The 27,560-nt window shown below is 44.8% G+C and overlaps 1 protein-coding gene across 1 annotated transcript in view; it reads right to left on the bottom strand.

Annotated features, from left to right (window-relative positions):
• The window catches only part of ACER2 (alkaline ceramidase 2), a 109,737-nt gene extending 83,511 nt beyond the window's left edge, over positions 1 to 26,226 (bottom strand). Inside the window, exon 1 of the mRNA XM_069766106.1 lies at positions 25,496 to 26,226. Within this exon, the coding sequence (XP_069622207.1) occupies positions 25,496 to 25,603 (108 nt within the window). The 5' untranslated portion in view covers positions 25,604 to 26,226. The remainder of the gene's footprint in view (positions 1 to 25,495) is intronic.
• Positions 26,227 to 27,560: the final 1,334 nt, after the last annotated feature.

Below are 27,560 nucleotides of genomic sequence, written 5' to 3' on the forward strand. Positions count from 1 at the left end.
TCCCTCGGAAGGTGAGTATATGTTTATTTTTTATTTTAAGTCTTTTTTAACCTGTTACATACGTGTCTGGGCAATATACTACGTGACTGGCCAATATACTACGTGACTGGGCAGTATACTACGTCGCTGTGCAATATACTACGTGGCTGGGCATTATACTACGTGACTGGGCAATATACTACGTGGTTCTGTGCTGTATACTACGTCACTGGGCAATCTACTACGTGACTGGGCAATATACTACGTGACTGGGCAATATACTACGTGACTGGGAAATATACTACGTGACTGGGCAATATACTATGTGACTGGGCATTATACTACGTGACTGGGCAATATACTACGTGGCTGGGCAATATACTATGTGGCTGGGCAATATACTACGTCGCTGGGCAATATACTACGTGGCTGGGCAATATACTACGTGGCTGGGGATTATACTACGTGACTGGGCAGTATACTACGTCACTGTGCAATATACTACGTGGCTGGGCATTATACTACGTGACTGGGCAATATACTACGTGGTTCTGTGCTGTATACTACGTCACTGGGCAATCTACTACGTGACTGGGCAATATACTACGTGGCTGGGCAATATGCTACGTGACTGAGAAATATACTACGTGACTGGGCAATATACTACGTGACTGGGCATTATACTACGTGACTGTGCAATATACTACGTGGCTGGGCAATATACTTGGTGGCTGGGCAATATACTACGTCGCTGGGCAATATACTACGTGGCTGGGAAATATACTACGTGTCTGGCCAATATACTACGTGACTGGGCAGTATACTATGTCGCTGTGCAATATACTACGTGGCTGGGCATTATACTACGTGACTGGGCAATATACTATGTGGTTCTGTGCTGTATACTACGTCGCTGGGCAATATACTACGTGGCTGGGAAATATACTACGTGTCTGGCCAATATACTACGTGACTGGGCAGTATACTATGTCGCTGTGCAATATACTACGTGGCTGGGCAATATACTACGTGACTGGGCAATATACTACGTGGCTGGGCAATATACTACGTGACTGGGAAATATACTACGTGACTGGGCAATATACTACGTGACTGGGCATTATACTACGTGACTGGGCAATATACTACGTGGCTGGGCAATATACTACGTGGCTGGGCAATATACTACGTCGCTGGGCAATATACTACGTGGCTGGGCAATATACTACGTGGCTGGGGATTATACTACGTGACTGGGCAGTATACTACGTCACTGTGCAATATACTACGTGGCTGGGCATTATACTACGTGACTGGGCAATATACTACGTGGTTCTGTGCTGTATACTACGTCACTGGGCAATCTACTACGTGACTGGGCAATATACTACGTGGCTGGGCAATATGCTACGTGACTGAGAAATATACTACGTGACTGGGCAATATACTACGTGACTGGGCATTATACTACGTGACTGTGCAATATACTACGTGGCTGGGCAATATACTTGGTGGCTGGGCAATATACTACGTCGCTGGGCAATATACTACGTGGCTGGGAAATATACTACGTGTCTGGCCAATATACTACGTGACTGGGCAGTATACTATGTCGCTGTGCAATATACTACGTGGCTGGGCATTATACTACGTGACTGGGCAATATACTATGTGGTTCTGTGCTGTATACTACGTCGCTGGGCAATATACTACGTGGCTGGGAAATATACTACGTGTCTGGCCAATATACTACGTGACTGGGCAGTATACTATGTCGCTGTGCAATATACTACGTGGCTGGGCAATATACTACGTGACTGGGCAATATACTACGTGGCTGGGCAATATACTACGTGACTGGGAAATATACTACGTGACTGGGCAATATACTACGTGACTGGGCATTATACTACGTGACTGGGCAATATACTACGTGGCTGGGCAATATACTACGTGGCTGGGCAATATACTACGTCGCTGGGCAATATACTACTTGGCTGGGCAATATACTACGTGGCTGGGCAATATACTGCGTGGCTGGACAATATACTACGTGGCTGGGCAATATACTACGTGACTGGGCAATATACTACGTGACTGGGTAATATACTACGTGGCTGGGTAATATACTACGTGGCTGGGCAATATACTACGTGGCTGGGCAATATACTACGTGACTGGGCAATATACTACGTGGCTGGTCAATATACAACGTGGCTGGTCAATATACAACGTGGCTGGGCAATATACTACGTGACTGGACAATATACTACGTGACTGGACAATATACTACGTGGCTGGGCAATATACTACGTGATTGGGCAATATACTACGTGGCTGGGCAATATATTATGTGGGCTGTGCAATATAATACGTGGCTGGGCAATATACTACGTGGACATGCATATTCTAGAATACCCGATGCGTTAGAATCGGGCCACCATCTAGTATGTATATATACATATTAGTATACATACACTGTATTCTCTGCAAATTTTGGTACAGCATCACAATAAATGGGATGTTAAGCAATGTCCACAATACCTAAAAATAGGAGAAAAGGAATATTGACAGGTGTATTTGTAAAGTGTCAAGTTTTTTTTATGTCTTAAGCTGTTGATTTTTTTTTACGCTTGGTTTTCTGCCTGACCAACTTTAGCACTAAGTGCACTGGGTGTATTCTTGCATTTGACATTGCAGGTGCAGACTTAAAGGGATTGTTCCCTTTCGGCCATGGATGTAGTTTAACACACCGTGTTGCACTCACCTTACCCGGGTCCACCGGTGAGTCTCCTCCGCTGCTCCCGCTGTCTGGCACTGGCGGTGGCGCTGATGGCATGTAAATAGTGCAGCACCCAATCAGTTAGCTCAGCGGCATGGCCAGTTCAGAAAGAATGTGGCCGGAAGTATGTAAATTGCGAACTGTTGTCATGTAACCCCCCCGCCAAGACCTAGAGTGACTGCAGACTGTTAGGACTGAACAGCCCCAATATTTTCGTAATAAATGAGTTTCCCTACCACCTCACGCATCCTTTTAAAATCATCTCAGCAATTCCCTAAAGGAGATAAAGCCAATGGAAAGGTTTAGAGAACAGTCGAAAAGAAAATCCCATCTTTGTTGACCTTAGCAACCAGTCACAGCAAAGCTTTCATTTTATCAGTGAAGTTAAAGAAACTGAAAGTGAAGCTCTGATTGGTTAAGCAAAAAATCTTTTAACCCCTTAGCGACCGCCGATACGCCTTTTAACGGCGGCCGCTAAGGGTACTTAAACCACAGCGCCGTTAATTAACGGCGCTGTGGAAAAAGTCAATAGCGCCCCCCAGAGGCCGATTTTCTCCGGGGTCTCGGCTGCCGAGGGTAGCCGAGACCCCAGAGAACATGATTCGGGGTTTTTTTAACCCACCCCGCATTTGCGATCGCCGGTAATTAACCGTTTACCAGCGATCGCAAAAAAAAAAAAAAAACGCGATCTCTTTTTAATTTCTCTGTCCTCCGATGTGATCGCACATCGGAGGACAGAGAAAAGGGGTCCCAGGTGGCCCCCCAATACTCACCTAGCTCCCCCGATGCTCCTCGTGTCTCCCGGTGGGCGCCGCCATCTTCAAAATGGCGGGTGCATGCGCAGTGCGCCCGCCGGCCGGCACCGGGAGAATCTTTGGGGTCTCGGCTGCCGGGGGTAGCCGAGACCCCAAAGAGCATGATCGGGGTCGGTATTACCGACCCGTTTTGCGATCGCCGGTAATTAACTGTTTACCGGCGACCGCAAAAAAAAAAAAAAAAAGTAAAGTGTAATTCTCTGTCCTCTGATGTGATCGCACATCAGAGGACAGAGAAATAGGGGGATTCGGGGACCCTAGCATACTCACCTAGGTCCCTGGATCCTCTTGCTGCTCCTCCTGGCCGCCGGCAGAAGAACATGGCGGACGCATGCCCAGTGCGCCCGCCATCTGTCTCCATCTGCCGGCCGGCAGGAGAACAGCAGTTGGGGCTAAAATTAGGGTTATGGTTAGGGGTAGGGTTAGGGTTAGTGGTAGGGTTAGGGTTAGGGTCAGGGTTAGGGGTAGTGTTAGGGTTAGGGGTTGGGTTAGGGGTAGGGTTAGGGGTAGGGGTATGGTTAGGGTTAGGGTTAGGGGTAGGGTTAGGGTTAGGGGTAGGGTTAGGGGTAGGGGTAGGGGTAGGGGTAGGGTTAGGGGTAGGGGCAGGGGTAGGGTTAGGGGTAGGGGTAGGGTTAGGGGTAAGGTTAGGGGTAGGGTTAGGGGTAGGGTTAGGGGTAGGGTTAGGGGTAGGGCTAGGGTTAGGGCTAGGGGTAGGGTTAGGGCTAGGGTTGGGGCTAGGGTTAGGGCTAGGGTTGGGGCTAAATTTAGGGTTAGGGTTGGGGCTAAATTTAGGGTTAGGGTTGGGGCTAAATTTAGGGTTAGGCTTCTTTCACACTTACGTCAGTACGGGGCCGTCGCAATGCGTCGGCCCGACATACCGACGCACGTTGTGAAAATTGTGCACAACGTGGGCAGCAGCTGTAGTTTTTCAACGCATCCGCTGCCCAATCTATGTCCTGGGGAGGAGGGGGCGGAGTTACGGCCACGCATGCGCGGTCAGAAATGGCGGATGCGACGTACAAAAAAACGTTTCATTGAACGTTTTTTTGTGCCGACGCTCCGCCAAAACACAACTGATCCAGTGCACGACGGACGCAACGTGTGGCCATCCGTCACGATCCGTCGGCAATACAAGTCTATGGGCAAAAAACGCATCCTGCGGGCACATTTGCAGGATCCGTTTCTTGTCCAAAACGACGGATTGCGACGGAATGCCAAACGACGCAAGTGTGAAAGTAGCCTTAAGGCTAGGGTTAGGGTTGGGGCTAAAGTTAGGGCTAGGGTTGGGGCTAAAGTTAGGGTTAGAGCTGGGATTAGGGTTAGGTTTGGATTAGGGTTGGTATTAGGGTTAGGGTTGGCATTAGGGTTACGCTTGGGATTAGGGTTAGGTTTGGGATTAGGGTTAAGGTTAGGGTTGTGATTAGGGGTGTATTGGGATTAGGGTTAGGTTTGAGGTTAGGGTTGAGATTAGGATTAGGGGTGTGTTGGATTTAGGGTTTTGATTAGGGTTATGGTTAGGGTTGACATTAGGGTTGTTTTGGGGTAAGGGTTGTGATTATGGTTAGGGTTAGTGATTAGGATTATGGATCAGGTTGGGATTAGGGTTAGGGGTGTGTTGGGGTTAGGGTTGGAGCTAGAATTGGGGGGTTTCCACTGTTTAGCTACATCAGGGGGTCTCCAAACACGACAGCCAATTTTGCGCTCAAAAAGTCAAATGGTGCTCCCTCCCTTCTGAGCTCTGCCGTGCGCCCAAACAGTGGGTTACCCCCACATATGGGGCATCAGCGTACTCGGGATAAATTGGACAACAACTTCTGGGGTCCAATTTCTCTTGTTACCCTTGTGAAAATAAAAACTTGGGGCTACAAAATCTTTTTTGTGAAAAAAAAAATATTTTTTATTTTCACGACTCTGCATTCTAAACTTCTGTGAAGCACTTGGGCATTCAAAGTTCTCACCACACATCTATATAAGTTCCTTGGGGGGTCTAGTTTCCAAAATGGGGTCACTTGTGGGGGGTTACTACAGTTTAGGTATATCAGGGGCTCTGCAATCGCAACATAATGCCCACAGACCATTCTATCAAAGTCTGCATTCCAAAAAGGCGCTCCTTCCCTTCCGAGCTCTGCCGTGCGCCCAAACAGTGGTTTACCCCCACATATGGCGCATCAGCGTACTCGGGATAAATTGGACAACAACTATTGCAGTCCAATTTCTCCTGTTACCCTTGTGAAAATAAAAACTTGGGGGCTACAATATCTTTTTTGTGGAAAAAAAAATATTTTTTATTTTCACGACTCTGCATTCTAAACTTCTGTGAAGCACTTGGGCATTCAAAGTTCTCACCACACATCTAGATAAGTTCCTTGGGGGTCTAGTTTCCAAAATGGGGTCACTTGTGGGGGGTTACTACAGTTAGGTATATCAGGGGCTCTGCAATCGCAACATAATGCCCACAGACCATTCTATCAAAGTCTGCATTCCAAAAAGGCGCTCCTTCCCTTCCGAGCTCTGCCGTGCGCCCAAACAGTGGTTTACCCCCACATATGGCGCATCAGCGTACTCGGGATAAATTGGACAACAACTATTGCAGTCCAATTTCTCCTGTTACCCTTGTGAAAATAAAAACTTGGGGGCTACAATATCTTTTTTGTGGAAAAAAAAATATTTTTTATTTTCACGACTCTGCATTCTAAACTTCTGTGAAGCACTTGGGCATTCAAAGTTCTCACCACACATCTAGATAAGTTCCTTGGGGGTCTAGTTTCCAAAATGGGGTCACTTGTGGGGGGTTACTACAGTTAGGTATATCAGGGGCTCTGCAATCGCAACATAATGCCCACAGACCATTCTATCAAAGTCTGCATTCCAAAAAGGCGCTCCTTCCCTTCCGAGCTCTGCCGTGCGCCCAAACAGTGGTTTACCCCCACATATGGCGCATCAGCGTACTCGGGATAAATTGGACAACAACTATTGCAGTCCAATTTCTCCTGTTACCCTTGTGAAAATAAAAACTTGGGGGCTACAATATCTTTTTTGTGGAAAAACAAAATATTTTTTATTTTCACGACTCTGCATTCTAAACTTCTGTGAAGCACTTGGGCATTCAAAGTTCTCACCACACATCTAGATAAGTTCCTTGGGGGGTCTAGTTTCCAAAATGGGGTCACTTGTGGAGGGTTTCTACTGGTTAGGTACATCAGGGGCTCTGCAAACGCAACATAATACCCGCAGACCATTCTATCAAAGTTTGCATTCCAAAACGGCGCTCCTTCCTTCCGAGCTCTGCCGTGCGCCCAAACAGTTGTTTACCCCCACATATTGGGTACCAGCATACTCAGGACAAATTGGACAACTTTTGGGGTCCAATCTCTCTTGTTACCCTTGTGAAAATAAAAACTTGGGGGCTACAAAATCTTTTTTGTGAAAAAAAAAATATTTTTTATTTTCACGACTCTGCATTCTAAACTTCTGTGAAGCACTTGGGCATTCAAAGTTCTCACCACACATCTATATAAGTTCCTTGGGGGGTCTAGTTTCCAAAATGGGGTCACTTGTGGGGGGTTACTACAGTTTAGGTATATCAGGGGCTCTGCAATCGCAACATAATGCCCACAGACCATTCTATCAAAGTCTGCATTCCAAAAAGGCGCTCCTTCCCTTCCGAGCTCTGCTGTGCGCCCAAACAGTGGTTTACCCCCACATATGGCGCATCAGCGTACTCGGGATAAATTGGACAACAACTATTGCAGTCCAATTTCTCCTGTTACCCTTGTGAAAATAAAAACTTGGGGGCTACAATATCTTTTTTGTGGAAAAACAAAATATTTTTTATTTTCACGACTCTGCATTCTAAACTTCTGTGAAGCACTTGGGCATTCAAAGTTCTCACCACACATCTAGATAAGTTCCTTGGGGGGTCTAGTTTCCAAAATGGGGTCACTTGTGGAGGGTTTCTACTGGTTAGGTACATCAGGGGCTCTGCAAACGCAACATAATACCCGCAGACCATTCTATCAAAGTTTGCATTCCAAAACGGCGCTCCTTCCTTCCGAGCTCTGCCGTGCGCCCAAACAGTTGTTTACCCCCACATATTGGGTACCAGCATACTCAGGACAAATTGGACAACTTTTGGGGTCCAATCTCTCTTGTTACCCTTGTGAAAATAAAAACTTGGGGGCTACAAAATCTTTTTTGTGAAAAAAAAAATATTTTTTATTTTCACGACTCTGCATTCTAAACTTCTGTGAAGCACTTGGGCATTCAAAGTTCTCACCACACATCTATATAAGTTCCTTGGGGGGTCTAGTTTCCAAAATGGGGTCACTTGTGGGGGGTTACTACAGTTTAGGTATATCAGGGGCTCTGCAATCGCAACATAATGCCCACAGACCATTCTATCAAAGTCTGCATTCCAAAAAGGCGCTCCTTCCCTTCCGAGCTCTGCTGTGCGCCCAAACAGTGGTTTACCCCCACATATGGCGCATCAGCGTACTCGGGATAAATTGGACAACAACTATTGCAGTCCAATTTCTCCTGTTACCCTTGTGAAAATAAAAACTTGGGGGCTACAATATCTTTTTTGTGGAAAAACAAAATATTTTTTATTTTCACGACTCTGCATTCTAAACTTCTGTGAAGCACTTGGGCATTCAAAGTTCTCACCACACATCTAGATAAGTTCCTTGGGGGGTCTAGTTTCCAAAATGGGGTCACTTGTGGAGGGTTTCTACTGGTTAGGTACATCAGGGGCTCTGCAAACGCAACATAATACCCGCAGACCATTCTATCAAAGTTTGCATTCCAAAACGGCGCTCCTTCCTTCCGAGCTCTGCCGTGCGCCCAAACAGTTGTTTACCCCCACATATTGGGTACCAGCATACTCAGGACAAATTGGACAACTTTTGGGGTCCAATCTCTCTTGTTACCCTTGTGAAAATAAAAACTTGGGGGCTACAAAATCTTTTTTGTGAAAAAAAAAATATTTTTTATTTTCACGACTCTGCATTCTAAACTTCTGTGAAGCACTTGGGCATTCAAAGTTCTCACCACACATCTATATAAGTTCCTTGGGGGGTCTAGTTTCCAAAATGGGGTCACTTGTGGGGGGTTACTACAGTTTAGGTATATCAGGGGCTCTGCAATCGCAACATAATGCCCACAGACCATTCTATCAAAGTCTGCATTCCAAAAAGGCGCTCCTTCCCTTCCGAGCTCTGCTGTGCGCCCAAACAGTGGTTTACCCCCACATATGGCGCATCAGCGTACTCGGGATAAATTGGACAACAACTATTGCAGTCCAATTTCTCCTGTTACCCTTGTGAAAATAAAAACTTGGGGGCTACAATATCTTTTTTGTGGAAAAAAAATATTTTTTATTTTCACGACTCTGCATTCTAAACTTCTGTGAAGCACTTGGGCATTCAAAGTTCTCACCACACATCTAGATAAGTTCCTTGGGGGGTCTAGTTTCCAAAATGGGGTCACTTGTGGAGGGTTTCTACTGGTTAGGTACATCAGGGGCTCTGCAAACGCAACATAATACCCGCAGACCATTCTATCAAAGTCTGCATTCCAAAACGGCGCTCCTTCCTTCCGAGCTCTGCCGTGCGCCCAAACAGTGGTTTACCCCCACATATGGGGTACCAGCATACTCAGGACAAATTGGACAACAACTTTTGGGGTCCAATTTCTCTTGTTACCCTTGTGAAAATAAAAACTTGGGGGCTAAAAAATCTTTTTTGTGGAAAAAAAAAATATTTTTTATTTTCACGGCTCTGCATTATAAACTTCTGTGAAGCACTTGGGCATTCAAGGTTCTCACCACACATCTAGATAAGTTCCATGGGGGATCTAGTTTCCAAAATGGGGTCACTTGTGGGGGATTTCTACTGTTTAGGCACATCAGGGGCTCTCCAAACGCGACATGGCGTCCGATCTCAATTCCAGCCAATTCTACATTGAAAAAGTAAAACGGCACTCTTTCTCTTCCAAGCTCTGCGGTGCGCCCAAACAGTGGTTTACCCCCACATATTGGGTATCGACGTACTCAAGAGAAATTGCACAACAACTTTAGTGGTCTAATTTCTCCTGTTACCCTTGTGAAAATAAAAATTTGTGGGCAAAAAGATCATTTTTGTAGAAAAAATTCAATTTTTTTTTTCACGGCTCTACGTTATAAACTTCTGTGAAGCACATGGGGGTTCAAAGTGCTCGCCACACATCTAGATAAGTTCCTTAAGGGGTCTAGTTTCCAAAATGGTGTCACTTGTGGGGGGTTTCCACTGTTTAGGCACATCAGGGGCTCTCCAAACGCGACATGGCGTCCAATCTCAATTCCAGCCAATTCTACATTGAAAAAGTAAAACGGCACTCCTTCTCTTCCAAGCTCTGCGGTGCGCCCTAACAGTGGTTTACCCCCACATATTGGGTATCATCGTACTCAGGAGAAATTGCACAACAACTTTTGTGGTCTAATTTCTCCTGTTACCCTTGTGAAAATAAAAATTTGTGGGCAAAAAGATCATTTTTGTAGAAAAAATGCGATTTTTTTTTTTCACGGCTCTACGTTATAAACTTCTGTGAAGCACATGGGGGTTCAAAGTGCTCGCCACACATCTAGATAAGTTCCATAAGGGGTCTAGTTTCCAAAATGGTGTCACTTGTGGGGGGTTTCCACTGTTTAGGCACATCAGGGGCTCTCCAAACGCGACATGGCGTCCAATCTCAATTCCAGCCAATTCTACATTGAAAAAGTAAAACGGCGCTCCTTCACTTCCAAGCTCTGCGGTGCGCCCAAACAGTGGTTTACCCTCACATATGGGGTATCGACGTATTCAGGAGAAATCGCACAACAACTTTTGTGGTCTAATTTCTCCTGTTACCCTTGTGAAAATAAGAATTTGTGGGCGAAAAGATCATTTTTGTGTAAACAAAAGCGATTTTTTATTTTCACTGCTCTGCGTTATAAACTTCTGTGAAGCACTTGGGGGTTCAAAGTGCTCACCACACATCTAGATAAGTTCCTTAAGGGGTCTAGTTTCCAAAATGGTGTCACTTGTGGGGAGTTTCCACTGTTTAGGCACATCAGGGGCTCTCTAAACGTGACATGGTGTCCGATCTCAATTCCAGCCAATTCTGCATTGAAAAAGTCAAACGGCGCTCCTTCACTTCTAAGTTCTGCGGTGCGCCCTAACAGTGGTTTACCCCCACATATGGGGTATTGGCGTATTCAGGAGAAATTGCATAACAAAATTTATGGTTATATTTCTGTTTTTACACTTGTGAAAATAAAAAAAATGGTTCTGAATTAAGATGTTTGCAAAAAAAGTTAAATGTTCATTTTTTCCTTCCACATTGTTTCAGTTCCTGTGAAGCACGTAAAGGGTTTATAAACTTCTTGAATGTGGTTTTGAGAACCTTGAGGGGTGTAGTTTTTAGAATGGTGTCACACTTCATTATTTTCTATCATATAGACCCCTCAAAATGACTTTAAATGTGATGTGGTCCCTAAAAAAAAATGGTGTTGTAAAAATGAGAAATTGCTGGTCAACTTTTAACCCTTATAACTCCCTAACAAAAAAAAATGTTGTTTCCAAAATTGTGCTGATGTAAAGTAGACATGTGGGAAATGTTATTTATTAACTATTTTTCGTGACATATCTCTCTGATTTAAGGGCATAAAAATACAAAGTTTGAAAATTGCAAAATTTTAAAAATTTTCGCCATATTTCCGTTTTTTTCATAAATAATCGCAAGTAATATCGAAGAAATGTTACCACTAAAATGAAGTACAATATGTCACGAAAAAACAATCTCAGAATCAGCGGGATCCGTTGAAGCGTTCCAGAGTTATAACCTCATAAAGTGACAGTGGTCAGAATTGCAAAAATTGGCCTGGTCATTAAGTACCAAATTGGCTCTGTCACTAAGGGGTTAAACGGACTTTATAAATGAAGCATATTGTGTTATTTCATTTCTATTTTTATCATTTACATGAATGACCTAATCACCTCATTAAAATGATTATATGTGCTTAATGCCTTATTGCCGTGATACAGTGTAATAAAAATCCTGTTATTCTTGTTTCACAAATATATCATGTGTAGTACGGAGGAAGTGATTTACAATATGGGAATGTAAAAACCACTACCTGTACAGATACATCAAGAAATCGTGCACTCCATGCACCCCTGTGGCTTGCAAGAATAAGGCCAATATTAATGTAGTAGCATACAGTGGCTTGCCAAAGTATTCACCCCTTTTGCATTTCTTGTGTCTTGCTACCTCACAACATGAACTTTCACTGTATTTTGATTGTTTGCATCAGCTCATGTACACATCTGGTTTTCTTTTTATTGTGAAGGAAACAACAAATAGGACAAAATATCTGAAAACTACAATGTGTATAACTATTCACTCCCCTAAAGTCAGTGCTTTGTAGCGTAGCGTCTTCTTTTGTGGCAATTACAGCTGCAAGTCACTTTGGATAAGCCTCTATGAGCTTTCCACATCTGCCACTGGGATTTTTGCCCATTCCTTAAGGCAAATCTGCTCCAGTGAGGCCGTACTGGGCCACCGGCCCTTTAAGGGGAGGCCGGCATGACAAGGAGACGTGGGATAATAAGGAGCGTTTAGTTTTAAAGGTAAATAAGGGGTTAATGGGAATGTGGGGGGTGAGGTCACTGATTGGGAGGGGAAGGGGGATTAAAAAAAGGCGGGTTTATAAATGGAGGTAGTCTTATTGGTGAGTCAGCCAGTCAGGTACTCACCGGTTAGAAACAGCTCCCGTTTTTAGATGGCAGATATGGAGATATAAGCCCTGCTTCAAAGTTTGAGGGAGGCTGCGGGCACCCAAGGAACAGCATGGCTGCAAACTTCCATCAGCAGCCTACTGCAGGGGGCGGCGGCATGAGGCTCACAAGCTCCATCTGATGGCAGACGGCCGCGGAGATCCAGGCCTTTGGCGCGCCTTAGCCCAGGTGCCATCCCCAGGGTCTGGCGCCGAATAAGGAGCCCCTCCAGGGACCCTCCGGTTTCCGACACTGGCCGTAGGCAGCCCGCGCCTCGCCAGAGAATCGGGAGGAATGCTAACAGACGGCGGGACCTGCAGCAGGGGGAGGCGTCCGCTTCCCTCACGGCGGTGAGTGCACCTCAGTGTGAGTCGAGACCAGGGACGGTGAGTGCTCGGCAGCAAGGCCTGCTCAGCGAGGACGTGAGCGGGAGAATAGGAGGTGGGGGCCTCACCTGTCAGCTCCTCAGCGTGGGAGTTATAGCGGGTGGCAGCCGGCCCAGGCAGCAGCGCGCGGTCAGCGACGGCGCCACGTGGTAGGCAGCGGAGCAGCGCAGGCCGAGTTGGGGGATCGGCTCCCATGGCCTTTCTGGGAGGCGGGCAGCAATCGGCAGCCTCGGGCAACATTCCTGAATTCCCTGCACAAGCGCAGGGAGGTTCGTGCACGGCAGCACACAGCGTGGCAGGAGTCACTAGCAGCGCAGCATCAGCCTCATGGGTCCCTGGTCTGGCAGCTACAGCACCAGCTGAAAATGTCCGGCAGCCGGGATTGCAAGTTGACCGAATGGCTACAGCAGGAGCAGAAGGCCTATCCACGAGTGCTCCAGGATGATTAAACAAGGTTGCAGGATCGACAGCTGGTGGGGTCACAGCACCCAGGCAGCCAGGTGAGAGTGAGCATATTTTTCCTATTAATCCATGCTTACTAATTGAGAGTACGGGGCGCGAGTTGTTGTCTGGGGGGGTGAGCGGGGGCATGGGTTTATTGTTACACGGCCTTAGGGACTTAGCCTTTTTACTGGGGTCTGGTGGAGGTGCAAGAGGAGCACCTCCATCGGCAGCTTGGTTGGGGGAGGGGAATTCCAGGTTAGGCACTAGAGGTTTCGCTAGCAATGGGGGAATTTCAAATACTGTGGCTGGTGATGCTAGTAGTACCCAGTCCGTGACAGGAGGGGGTGGGGCGTCCGGAGGCAACACAGTTATGGATGACTCAGCCAGTACTAGTTTTAGTACAGGGGCAGGTGTCGAAAAAGAGAAGGATGATACGGTGCGCCTAGATGATGCGGCAAAAGGCGAAGTATATGTATCTTTTGAAGGCCCATTGGGGGCTCACGTAAAAAACGAGGTGAGAGAAAAAATATGGAAAGAGGAATATATAGAGATTTTTTCTCTGTTACCTTTAGAGCGTTTCGATTTGGATAGGGTGAGGAGGGAGGATACTAAAAAAGAAGATGAAGAAAGGAGGAGGTACCAGTTAATCCCTAGAACTTTCTCAAATTGGTTACAAGCGTTCGCCATTTTGACAAGTGTAATTGGAGAGAAGGCGCCAGAAAATTGTTCAGGCCTGTTTTGTTATATGGATGCAATTGGTGAGGCGTATAGGGTTTATGGGGGGCAAGGCTGGTTAAGATACGACGAACAGTTTCGCCAGCGTTAAGGGGTACGACCTAGTATTAGATGTGACCACAAGGATATTGCCTTATGGATGAAGGTGATGATTCCTTCTAGGTCAGGTCAGCCTTTTCAAGGGGGCACTGGGGGTTCAGGACAGTCAGGACACTCAGTGGCTATGCAAAAAGGACTGTGTTTCTCCTTTAATGAAGGGAACTGTAGATTTGGGGGAAAATGTAAGTTTAGGCATGAATGCTCATCTTGTGGGGGAACGCACGGGGCCTCAAAATGTTTTCGGGAAGGCAGGCAGAAGGGAAGTGATACAATTGAAAAAAGGGGTGACTCCGGTTCGACTGGAAGAGATGGAAGTTTATCTAAATAGGTACCCTGATGTAGCGGCGGCGCTGTTGTTGAGAGATGGTTTCAAGGACGGCTTTAGGATCCCATTTATTGATCAAGAAATCAGGTTGTCAAAAAATAATTTAAAATCGGCTTTGCAGTTTCCGGATTTAGTTTCGGAGAAGTTAAAAAAGGAGGTCACCTTGGGCAGGATGGCCGGTCCCTTCGAATCGCCCCCCTTCAGTAACCTGAGGGTTTCACCACTTGGGGTTGTTCCGAAAAAAGAGCCCAATAAATTTAGACTTATTCACCATTTATCATTCCCAAAAGGATCATCAGTGAATGACGGGATTGATCCTCAGATGTGTTCGGCTTTATATACGTCATTCGATGCGGCTGTAGATTGGGTGAGATTATGCGGAAAAGGGGCACTGCTAGCTAAAACAGATATTGAAGCAGCATTTCGTTTATTACCAGTGCACCCAGAGAGCATGCATTTGTTAGGTTGTTTTGGGGATAAGGGATATTTTGTGGACCGTTGTCTTCCTATGGGTTGTTCGCTTTCGTGTGCATACTTCGAGACTTTTAGTACGTTTTTAGAATGGGTGGTTAAAGATGTTTCATGTTTGAATTCTTGTATCCATTATCTCGACGACTTCTTATTTATTGGTCCAGCACAGGCAGCCGATTGTTCAATTTTACTGCATACCATGGAAAGAATGGCTCAAAAATTTGGGATTCCCCTAGCGGCTGACAAGACAGTTGGGCCGGCTGTTTCACTCAGTTTTTTAGGGATCGAGATTGATACAATGGCTATGGAGTGTAGATTGCCAGACGAAAAAGTGATGGCCTTGAAGGCTGAGGTAGGGAGAGCAGCGAGTGCACGTAAATTAACTTTGAGGGAGGTACAGTCGTTATTAGGCAAACTAAATTTTGTGTGCAGGATTTTGCCAATGGGTCATGTTTTTTGTCGGTGGCTATCGTTGGCAACGACAGGGGTAAAATCCCCTCTGAATTTTATCAGATTAAAAAAGGAGATGAGAGATGATTTGAAAGTGTGGGAATGGTTTTTGGAGAATTATAATGGTCGTTCAATTTGGATTCGCCCAATTGTGAATGCCGACGTTTTAGGTTTGTTCATCAAGGTAGACGATAGCCGCGGTTTCGGTTTGTATTTTCGCGGCGACTCGATGGTGACTTTGTGGCCTCAGTCATGAAGTGATTCGGGTTTGGTGTCAAACAGCATTTTGCTTCAGTTGTTCCCCAGAGTTGTAGCGCTGGCTCGGTCGGGGGAAATGGTTCAAAACAGAAAAATCCGTTTTCTTTGTGAGCATGTAGGTGCAGTTGTGGCAATAAATACTCTGTCGGCGGCATCCCCGGCAGTCGTGAGAGTACTGCAGCACTTGGTGCTTGTAGGTTTGAAATTTAACTTATGGATCGTAGCGGAAATTGGTTTTGGCTCTTCTAACTCTGTTGCTGATTTTCTTTTTTGTTCACAGTGGGAACGACATTCGGAGTCGGACTCGCGGGGCACGGAGTGTCCAGCGGAATTATGGAACCTGCCTTGCGGGCTGTGAGGCATCTTTTTTCTAGGTCACTGGCAGACAGGTCTTGGAGACAGTATGGCCAAGCATGGAATATTTGGGATGCTTGGAGGGCATCAATCAGCACTGATATTGAGGATGAGAGTAAATTGGTGTTGTTGTTGGGTCATGGCTGGGAGTCAGGCTGGTCAGTGTCAAAACTGGATAAGTTTGTGGCAGGATTATCGTTTGGCTTTAAAGTCAGAGGAATGACAGATGAAACCAAATCATTTTTGGTGCGGCAAGTGGTAAGAGGTATGAAAAGAGGTAAGAAGTCAGTAGACGGCAGGCGGCCTGTTTCATATGAAGTGTTGCTGGTAATTGGAAGAAAATTATCGGTTGTATGCTCTTCTGCATGGGAAATCTATTTGTTTAATGCTGCGTTTTCTTTGGTGTTTTTTGGCGCTTTCCACTTAGGGGAGCTCATTAGTCCATCCAGGTTCATAAGAGGGGGCTTGCAGAGAAGATGTGGATGTCTCTGACGATAGGGTGGTGGTGTTCCTTCGCTCCTCAAAAACAGACGTGAGTGGGAGAGGTTGTAAGGTTGTACTGTTCGAGGTTCGTGGTTCTCCCTTATGTCCGGTGTTCTGTTTGAGGAATTTTATGAAGTACGGGGGTCATTAAGTGAACCATTTTTGGTTCATGCTGATGGTTCTTTTTTGTCCAGGTTCCAATTTATAGCGGTTTTTAGATGTTGTTTGAAGGAGGGGGGTTTACCAGCCGCTGAATATAATGGTCATTCATTCAGGATTGGGGCAGGAACAGAAGCTGCTAGGTCGGGTTTGCATAAGGATGTGATAAAGAAAATTAGACGATGGGAATCCGAGAGATTTAGGTCTTATGTTCGGCCAAACCTGATTTGAATTGTTTGTCTTCCCTCCTTTTTTCTGTTGCAGACCATCATCAACAGTTAATTTGGATTATGGGACACTCATTCGTCTTCTGGGCAGCGTTGAGGGCAGCGGTGCGCCCGTCGGGGCGTCAATTGGGTTTTCCTCAGGAATAGGCAACCCTATGGTGGATTTGCAAAAGGGGGATGGTTTCGGGTCAGTTTTTGTCAAAATTTAATTGTTTCGTTCGGTTGGATCGGGTTCCTGAAATAGTTGTTATACATTTAGGAGAGAATGATCTAGGTAAGAGGCCTTGCAGAAAGTTGATAAAAGATATCAAGTTTGACAAGCTGAGGCTGTGGGCAATGTTTCCAAAAGTGGTGGTAGTTTGGTCCGATATTATCCTGAGGAAGGTCTGGCGAGGAGCAAGATCGGTGGCGGGGGTGAATAAAGTGAGGATTAAGTTGAATAAAGCGGTTTCTCATTTTATGGGAAGGAATGGCGCGGTGGTAGTTAGGCATGTGGATTTGGAATCCGGTGAAGGAAGTTATTGGAGAGCGGACGGCGTCCATTTAAATGCAGTGGGCACGGATATGTGGTGCTTGGCCATTCAGGAAGGCATCAAGACAGCTTTAAAAGTGTGGGGAGACATGAATGTTTGAGTGGTCAGAACATTCATGTTGGTCGCGTGGGGGGGAAGGTCCTCGAAGTTGGTGGAAATGGAAATGGTGGATTTGTAGGGGGGGATCTCACGAGGTCCTGGACTCCCTTAAGGAATTTCGGTTGGACGGGGTCTGTTCAATCCTATGGAAGGGTTAATCAAGGGACCCATCAATTGTTTAGTGGTTCGGACAGGTTGGTTATCATCTGCCCCCGAGCTGGTGCATAGCGGCTAGGGGTAAGGCTTGACCTGGGGCCACGGTGGGCTGTGGATACTTACGATTAGGCATTTGGGGCTTCGAGGACCACACCCCCTCTTTTTTGGACTTTATTGTTAAATCGTTTATTAAATGTTAATAAAAGGCGGCTGTGGCCATTTAATCCAATTTCAGTGTAAAGTTTTTATTCAGCAATGGTAACCGCAACAGGTACTTGGGAGAGGGTTTGGGTAAAAAGGAGTTAATAAGGTGGTTGGTTGGGGAGAAGGTTAACTAACATCTAAGCTACTTTGACTCACGGATACCCTAAGGTCAAGCTCCTCCAAGTTAGGTGGTTTCCTCTAGTGAACAGCAATCTTCAAGTCTGACCACAGGTTCTCTGTCGGATTAAGGCCTGGGCTTTGACTAGGCCACTCCAAAACATTTACATATTTCCCCTTAAACCACTCGAGTGTTACTTTAGCCATGTGATCTGGATCACTGTTTTGTTGGAAGGTAAACCTCCATCCCAGTTTCAAATCACTGACAGACTGAAACAGGTTCTGCTCAAGAATATCTCTGTATTTCACCCGATCGATCTCCCCCCTAGGCTCAGACCATTTTCCCTGTCCCAGTCTCTGCTTGGGACCTCTGCAGCTCCTTCAGGGTTACCTTTTGTTCTCTGTGCTGCCTCTCTGATTAATGTCCTCCTTACCCAGGCTGAGAGTTTTGGTGAACAGCCCTCTCTTGGCAAGTCTGTTATTGTACTATGTTCTTTCCATTTGAAGATACTGGATTTGATGTTGCTCCAGGGGATCGTCAGAGATTGGGATAATTTTTATTATCCAACCCTGACTTGTACTTCTCAACAACTTTGTCCCTGACTTGTTTGGAGATCTCCTTGGTCTTCAATGTGTTGTTTGGTTAGTGGTGCCTCTTGCTTAATGGTCTTGCAGCCTCTGTGGCTTTTCAGAAAAGGTGTGTATATAGTGACAAACATGTGACACTTAGATTGCACACAGGTGGACTTCCTTTTACTAAGCATGTGACTTATGAAGGTAATTACTTGCACCAGAAATTTTTAGGGGCTTCATAGCAAATGGGTGAATACATATGCAAATGCCAATTTTTGGTTATTTGATCCCATAAATTTAATTTATGCCTATATTTTTCTCCCTTCACCAACTTAGACTATTTAGTACTGATGCATGAGACACAAATCAGATTACAAAAATATTCAAACACAAGTTGCAATGTAGCAAAATAAGTAAATAGCCAAGGGGGTGAATACTTTCACAAGTCACTGCATTACAATTTAAGCAATTGTCTACATACATTTCTTTATAAAGTATCTGTGAATGCAGTTGTTCAATTTCCAGTCCTATTACTACTTCCATACTGAGAAGTCCTTGAAGGTGGACTCTGCCTATGGGACAAATAAACAAGCACAAGGAGTCTGCAAATGTGGCCCCTGCCTTAGGCACAGTAGTCATGCACTGAAGTAAATATTGGTTGACTTTCTGCATACACTCAAAAAAGAGATATAAGGACATAATGTGAAAAAACTTCTAATGGAGATGTGAACACAGCCTAAGCTCTGTGTCTCATGTCTGACACTCACAGTCAGTGATATTTAGATAGGCAACGCGCTGGTGTGGACGAGGACACCAGAAGCCAAGCAGCGCCTGAAGGAGATCATCAGTGAGGTAATTATGAAAAATGTTTTGTTTATTTTTCTTTATAAAATTATTAAATGGGTGAGGGAGAGGTGGAGAGAGAGTGCAAATCATGAAGTGACGGGGGAGGGGGACTGCAAATCATGAAGTGAGGGGGATGGCAGATGATGAAGTGAAGGGCGAGGGGACTGCAAATGATGAAATGAGGGGGGAAGGAAATGATGAAGTGAGTGGGGGAAGGGGAACTGCAAATTATTAAGTGAGTGGTGGGAGGGAGACTACAAATGATTAAGTGAGGGCGACTGGAAATAATGAAGTGAGGGGAAGAGAGGGGGACTGCAAATGATGAAGTGAGTGGTGGGAGGGGGACTACAAATGATTAAGTGAAGGGGACTGCAAATAATAAAGTGAGTGGAGGGAGGGGGACTGCAAATAATGAAATGATGGGGATGGAGGAGGCAAATGGTGAAGTGAGTGGGGGGAATGGGACTGCAAATTATGAATTGAGGCTGGGGGACTGCAAATTATGAATTTAGGGTGGGGGGAGTAAATGATGATGTATTGAGACTGGAGGATGGGGGAAACTAAATGATGATGAATTGAGGGAGGTGAAAAAAATGAAGATGATGTGGGGGTGAGGCAGCAAATAATGATAAAATGAGGTGGGGAAGAGTAAATGATGCATTGATTGTGGAGGAGAGCAGTTGATAATGAATTGAGGGTGGGGATAGGAGAGAGAGAAGACATGACAATGAATTGGGGCAGAAGGGACGTGTAAGTATAAAGAATTGGGGGGAGTAGGAGTTACATAGTGGGGGACGTTGAGGATTCAGTGGCTGGTACTGAATTGAGGAAAAGAGTATAGGTGCTAATTTATATATTTATTAGATGGGGAAAGTGGCTATTTATAGTTAGTGAGGGCACAGTGGTGGATTACAATTTATATTTGGAATGGTGAATTGCATAATAACTAATTATATATTAATGTTGGGTATTGTGCTCTGGGAAAAGTGGGTATTGTGCTTCTGGAAGCAGTGCTCTAGGTAACCATGTATTATTTTATGCAGAGACAAGTTCTTCCTGGAAGAAGTAATGGCGGTCTGTACTAGATGAAAAAGAAAAGCAAAGATTAAGGACTTCAACTACAGACATCACTGGTGAGTCAGTGTATTACCTTTACATTGACACTATATACTGTATACTATGTACAGAGCTCCTGTGTATAATGTCACTGGTGATCACTGCATTACCTGTACATGGACACTATATACAGAGCTTCTGTGTACATCACTGGCGATCACTGTATTACCTGTACAATGACACTATACACAGAGCTCCTGTGTATAATAGCATTTAGTATTGTGTTATTTGTATTAATGGTCAGCATGGTAGTATTCAGTCACTATGTGGTGGTTGTATGTGGTTTGGTCATGGTGTGGCGGTATTTGTTCCTAGTATGTGGTATTATTATGTTACTATGTGATGGTAATATGTGGTCTGGTCATGGTGTGGTGTTATTTAAGCCTTGCATGTGGTATTCTTCGGTCACTATGTGATGGTAATATGTGGTCCAGCCATGGTGTAACAGTATTTGTCCCTTGTACTTGGTGTTAATGGTCATTTTTAATAAATGTATGTGACTCATTCCCTTAAAGAAAAATAAAGAAAAATAAATGTGTGATTGGTGAGGACGGGGTGCAGAAGTGGAGTTTTTTTAAGAGTGGGTAGTAAGAGTGTGGAATGTCGAGGGGTGGAGGCAGAACTGGGGTGGAGCCTGGGCGGAGTCTCAAAGGAACCCAAAAATTTTACCAGTATTGGTCCCTGAAATTCATGGTGGTAGCCCTATGCGTAATAAATGATGGATTAACGAGGGAATAGCCTATGCAACTCATAAAAGAGCTTTTCAGATAACTGTCCAATTACTTTTGGTCCCGTTAAAAAGAGGCAGCTACATCTTAAAGAGCTGCATTTATTAAACCTAAGAGTCTTCACTATGTTGATTATCAAAACATATATATAAACAGTTTAAATGCCAAAACTTATGTCTCCAGCCAGATATTAGGTCATCTTATGAGGGGTTCTCTTCATGGTACAACCACTTTAGCTAAACATTACTTGCTAGGTTGTGTATGGGAGTCTCTTAAATATCCCGTGTCTGCTGCTTTTTCTGAGCAGATACTTGTTCTTTATACATATATTTCCTTGGCAGTCATTCAAATTATAGGAACTACAAACTCCCGTTCCAGTCCCCTCAATATAGAAACCAGAATAATCATTTGCACTGAATGAAGCCAAGATATGGAATGTCACATTCTGTGCAATATTCGTCGTAACATGCGATAATCACACAAATAGGGTCTGTATTTAGCCAGTAGCAGTTATGATAGAAATAGTACAGAATATCTTCTTGTTATCTATGAAGTATTCAACTAATTTACTGGCCAAAGACTTAAGATAACTCTTAACTGAATTATCATTTGGTTTACAGTCATAAGTCTCCATAAAACAGGTTGTGGTTAGGAGGGCAAAAAACAATCAAGGGATGGTGAGGAGAGCCCAAACAAGAAACAAACAGGTGATGGTGAGGAGGGTCCAAGCAAGAAACAAACAGGTGATGGTGAGGAGGGCCCAAACAAGAAACAAACAGGTGATGGTGAGGAGGGCCCAAACAAGAAACAGGTGATGTTGAGGAGAGCCCAAACAAGAAACAAACAGGTGATGGTGAGGAGAGCCCAAACAAAAAACAAACAGGTGATGGTGAGCAGGGACCAAACAAGAAACAAACAGGTGATGGTGAGGAGGGCCCAAACAAGAAACAAACAGGTGATGTTGAGGAGAGCCCAAACAAGAAACAAACAGGTGATGTTGAGGAGGGTCCAAACAAGAAACAAACAAGTGATGTTGAGAAGAGCCCAAACAAGAAACAAACAGGTGATCGTGAGGAGAGCCCAAACAAAAAACAAACAGGTGATGGTGAGGAGGGACCAAACAAAAAACAAACAGGTGATGGTGAGGAGGGCCCAAACAAGAAACAAACAGGTGATGGTGAGGAGAGCCCAAACAAGAAACAAACATGTAATGGTGAGGAGGGCCCAAACAAGAAACAAACAGATCATGGTAAGGAGAGCCCAAACAATAAACAAAACAGGTTATGGTGAGCAGAGCCCAAACAAGAAACAAACAGGTGATGGTGAGGAGGGACCAAACAAGAAACAAACAGGTGATGGTGAAGAGAGCCCAAACAAGAAACAAACAGGTGATGGTGAGGAGGGCCCAAACAAGAAACAAACAGTTGATGTTGAGGAGAGCCCAAACAAGAAACAAACAGGTGATGGTGAGGAGAGCCCAAACAAGAATGAAACAAGTGATGTTGAGGAGAGCCGAAACAAGAAACAAACAGATGATGGTGAGGAGGGCCCAAACAAGAAACAAACAGGTGATGGTGAGGAGAGCCCAAACAAGAAACAAACAGGTGATGGTGAGGAGAGCCCAAACAAAAAACAAACAGGTGATGTTGAGGAGGGCCCAAACAAGAAACAAACAGGTGATGGTGAGGAGAGCCCAAACAAGAAACAAACAGGTGATGGTGAGGAGAGCCCAAACAAGAAGCAAACAGGTGATGTTGAGGAGGACCCAAACAAGAAACAAACAGGTGATGGTGAGGAGAGCCCAAACAAGAAACAAACATGTGATGGTGAGGAGGGCCCAAACAAGAAACAAACATGTGATGGTGAGGAGAGCCCAAACAAGAAACAAACAGGTGATGGTGAGGAGAGCCCAAACAAGAAACAAACAGGTGATGTTGAGGAGGGCCCAAACAAAAAACAAACAGGTGATGTTGAGGAGGGCCCAAACAAGAAACAAACAGGTGATGGTGAGGAGAGCCCAAACAAGAAACAAACATGTGGTGGTGAGGAGAGCCCAAACAAGAAACAAACAGGTGATGGTGAGGAGAGCCCAAACAAGAAACAGGTGATGGTGAGCAGGGACCAAACAAGAAACAAACAGGTGATGGTGAGGAGGGCCCAAACAAGAAACAAACAGGTGATGTTGAGGAGAGCCCAAACAAGAAACAAACAGGTGATGTTGAGGAGGGCCCAAACAAGAAACAAACAGGTGATGTTGAGGAGAGCCCAAACAAGAAACAAACAGGTGATGGTGAGGAGAGCCCAAACAAAAAACAAACAGGTGATGTTGAGGAGGGCCCAAACAAGAAACAAACAGGTGATGGTGAGGAGAGCCCAAACAAGAAACAAACATGTGATGGTGAGGAGGGCCCAAACAAGAAACAAACAGATCATGGTAAGGAGAGCCCAAACAATAAACAAAACAGGTTATGGTGAGCAGAGCCCAAACAAGAAACAAACAGGTGATGGTGAGGAGGGCCCAAACAAGAAACAAACATGTGATGGTGAGGAGGGCCCAAACAAGAAACAAACAGGTGATGGTGAGGAGAGCCCAAACAAGAAACAAACAGGTGATGGTGAGGAGGGACCAAACAAGAAACAAAACAGGTGATGGTGAGGAGGGACCAAACAAAAAACAAACAGATCATGGTAAAGAGAGCCCAAACAATAAACAAAACAGGTTATGGTGAGCAGAGGCCAAACAAGAAACTAAACAGGTTATTGTAAGCAGTACTCAAACAAGGAACAGAGATCTCTCTGACGCAAGCTCCCAAACACAAACTATTGAGAGCTTGCCCTGACAGTAAAAGTGACCTTAAAGGGATTGTCCTCTTTTAACTCTTTTTAGCAGAGAAGATCAATGATTTATACCCAGGTCCAGCCTTGTATCTCTCAGTTGCCCCAGTCGTTGACAATTACCAGCATAAGTAATGTCACTTCAAGAGCACCGCAGCATATCACTTGATTCAGTGGCTCCACCAAAAGCCACTTTGCTCATTGATTGGCTGGAGCACGGTCTATGTGACCTTAACTCTGTAAGTGATCTAGAAACACAGGAGTAGTGGTAGGGGCCAGTTTGTTATTTTAAATGTAATTAACCCTGTTGGATAACATTAGTGAAAACTGAAAAGGGGACAACAGCTTCAAAAGCACCATAAGTGCTAAGCACTGGTAGAACATTTTTACAATCTATGGTACTGTATACACGTAAGCACAATCTGCTGATGGGTAAAATTCGGCATAATGTATGGCTTTTAGCACACTTGAAATAGACTACTGTGTGAAGAAATCAACTAAGATTTCACAAGGTCTGAGACGTTCAGATCATCTGCTCTATGGTGTACCGATATGCTATGGTAGTCAATAACAATGTGTGCAAAATGCTGTCAACTATGTAAGCACTGCGGAAGGAATCATACTCTGTGGCAAGTTAGGGGACCCCAACAAAGGTTGCTCAACCACTTGAAATTTTTTAATCTTACTGAATACCTGAGATGCCTTGCTGTCACACATCAGTTTTTTGCAGAGAGAGACCAGAATGTGAAAACAAAAAACCAAAGCATGCTCAGTTTTAAAAAAAAATGGAATCCGTCACTGAATTCCATCATTTGACGGATCCGGCAAGATAGGCTTCCATTATAGCAAGCGCCAGATGGCGCCAGATCCGTTGCCGTCTGTTTTCTCGACGGACACAAAAAAGCTCCTCTGTACGTTTTCTCCGGCCGCCGGACCGACAATTTTCGACGGATCCGGCGAAAAACAGATGAAATGTACGGCCATCCATCGCAATCCGTCGCTAATACAAATCTATGAGAAAAAAAATGGATCCGGCGGAAACTATGCAGCTGCACACTCTGGCCAAAACCTGATCAGTGTTTGATCAGAGTGTGATCACAGTGTGATCCAATTTTCTCGGAAAAAGATAAGATGGAGAAAAAAATGTCTCCATCTCTCTCCATTTTGTCAGTCCGTTGAAATCGGATTGCACTCAAATGTCATCCAAGTGCAGTCCAATGATTTCCACTGACTTGCATCGCCGAGTATGATTCGAATATCGGATACAAATTGAGCATGCTGTGATTTTTTACCTGGGATGGAGTGTTGGAGGAGAAAATCGGACATGTGCATGGTCACATAGCATAACCTATAACCTTGGTCTGTGTGAGATGTGATGTTTTGCATGATCACACTCAGACCAAAAATACGGTCGTCTGCGTGAGCCTTTAGACAGATCAATTAAATATCTTCTCGCAAATGGAATCTTTAAGAGCGCTATACAATATGTATCAAGATACAAAAACAATGACGCAAAGTCTAATACTAACCGTATTATAAAACTCGGCAATAGTGGGGACAATTTTGTAATTGTCTTCACACCAGTCCACCTCTGAGCTTCCAGCCTGAAGATGATCCCATATCTTCAACGATGCCATCGCTAGATAATTTTTTCGATATTGGGTCAAATATGTAACGTTTCAGCTTTGTAGTTCGGACCCTTGAGATGTCAGTTTTTTCTCTTCTTTGTGCTCTGAGTTCATAGAAGACTTTGTGGTCTTCTCCGTAGGTGCCTTGACGAAACAGACTGATGATCACCCTGGCACCACAGTTTCTCTAGCACTTCCCTGGATCAATGTCTGTTCATTGAAAGGAGAAGCCTATACAGATGTTCCAGCTGCCTCTTTGGATCCTGCATAGATCTCACGCAGCTCAGTAGTCATCCACCACAAGGCAGTAATGAGGACAAGGCAGAGTCAGTGTACTGCTTGTCCCTTCTCAGCCTGTTCCTTACCATCTGCTTGATTCTGCACTGAAGCTAATACTTAAAGGCGTCCATAAGCTGAAGGCCATCCCTCCCTCCCAGTAGTGTGATGCACATGAGCTGCCTCCACGCCTCTGCCAGCCTCCAGATTGCTTACATGCAGAAGGGGAGTATCAGGCTGAGTGTAGATGATCATGTCTGCCAGTCACATCCGCCTCCCTGTGGGTACATGAGTGTGGGCTGTATTCTCCCTGCCACTGCTGCCTGTCTTCATCATGTGTGTCAGTGCCAGCCAGTAATTCAACATAATGATCACATGGTGTTGCACATGAGAAAGAATGTGTACGGAAAACATCCACGTCATTTCACAGCTACGTCATGTGCTTTGTAGTAAGAGATATTCGCAGTCAGCGAGAGAAAAAAGAATAGTAACGATAGACTGGAAAATTGCACAGAGCCAACACAAACAACAAAAAGCAATAAAACTAACCATATTTGGTAGAACAAAAAAAAGAAGACAGAATTTCGAACCCGCTATATTATGGATTATCAAATATTAGGCCAGACAAAATCGCCAAATATTCTTATTAGTTCAATGCTGAAGACAATTGCCAGACTATCATACTGATTATTCAATGGCAGAACAATGGAATTTAGCTTTTCGCTCACTGTTCTTGCATTAGTTTAGCAAATTGCAACCGATTTATAGATGGAGAAAAAAATTTCTCCATCTTCTACATTCTGTCAGTCCGTGGAAATCGCACTAAACTCAGGTGTCATCTGAGTACGGTTTGATGGTTTCCATGGACTCATTGACTTGCATGGCCAAGTGCGATATGAATATCAGATCAAACTCAAGCATACTGCGATTTTTTTTCCTGAGACAAACTCTGTCCATGGAAAAAATAAGACGTGCAAAACCCTGTGAAGAATATGGGGGATATAATTTCATGCCAGTCGACTGTATCATAACCGGTCTGAGATTATAGACCTCCTTTAAAGTGTGAAGCTGAGAATGGACATCTGGCTCAGCTAGTGGTCCATCTTCAAAAGCTCCAAGTGGAAAAGCTCTCAATCCCTAGCAGCCTAGCTGGTACCAAGACCTTTCTGGCAGGACAAACCCCTGCTGGGAGCCCTAGCTGCTTAACTGCTTCAAAGATCAGATGTACGGGAGCCGTCATTCCATAAGGAGTTATCGTACTTTCTAGCCGTATACTGGTTACATTTTTGAGATCTTGGGAACAGGTAGAACGCATGGGTCCTCCACCTGTTCTAGCACCCCGGGGTGGGCAGCTATGTAGAACAGCTAGTGGAAGTCATTTGGTGAAGCCATGTTTGATCTCCAAGAGTAATGGGGGCTCAGCCAGATCCGATGGCGCCAAAACCGCCTACCTATAACCTTCAGTTGAGAAGTTATGATCCATCATAGGTTTTGGAGCTTCATCTACCAGACCCAAAGGGACGGTTACTAGGACTATTCCGGGAGCGGGAAAGAGAGTGACTGACCAAGGGGTGAATTGCTCATGCGAGGCTGTGGCCCTTGTTCTCTTCTAAGAGAGGTCACGCCGTGTATAGTGTTGGAAGAAACTGGAAACACCTGGCACACATTTCTCATGTGGCTGCCAGCGCCA

The sequence above is a fragment of the Ranitomeya imitator genome, chromosome 1 (assembly GCF_032444005.1).
Source record: "Ranitomeya imitator isolate aRanImi1 chromosome 1, aRanImi1.pri, whole genome shotgun sequence".
Classification (NCBI taxonomy): domain Eukaryota; kingdom Metazoa; phylum Chordata; class Amphibia; order Anura; family Dendrobatidae; genus Ranitomeya; species Ranitomeya imitator.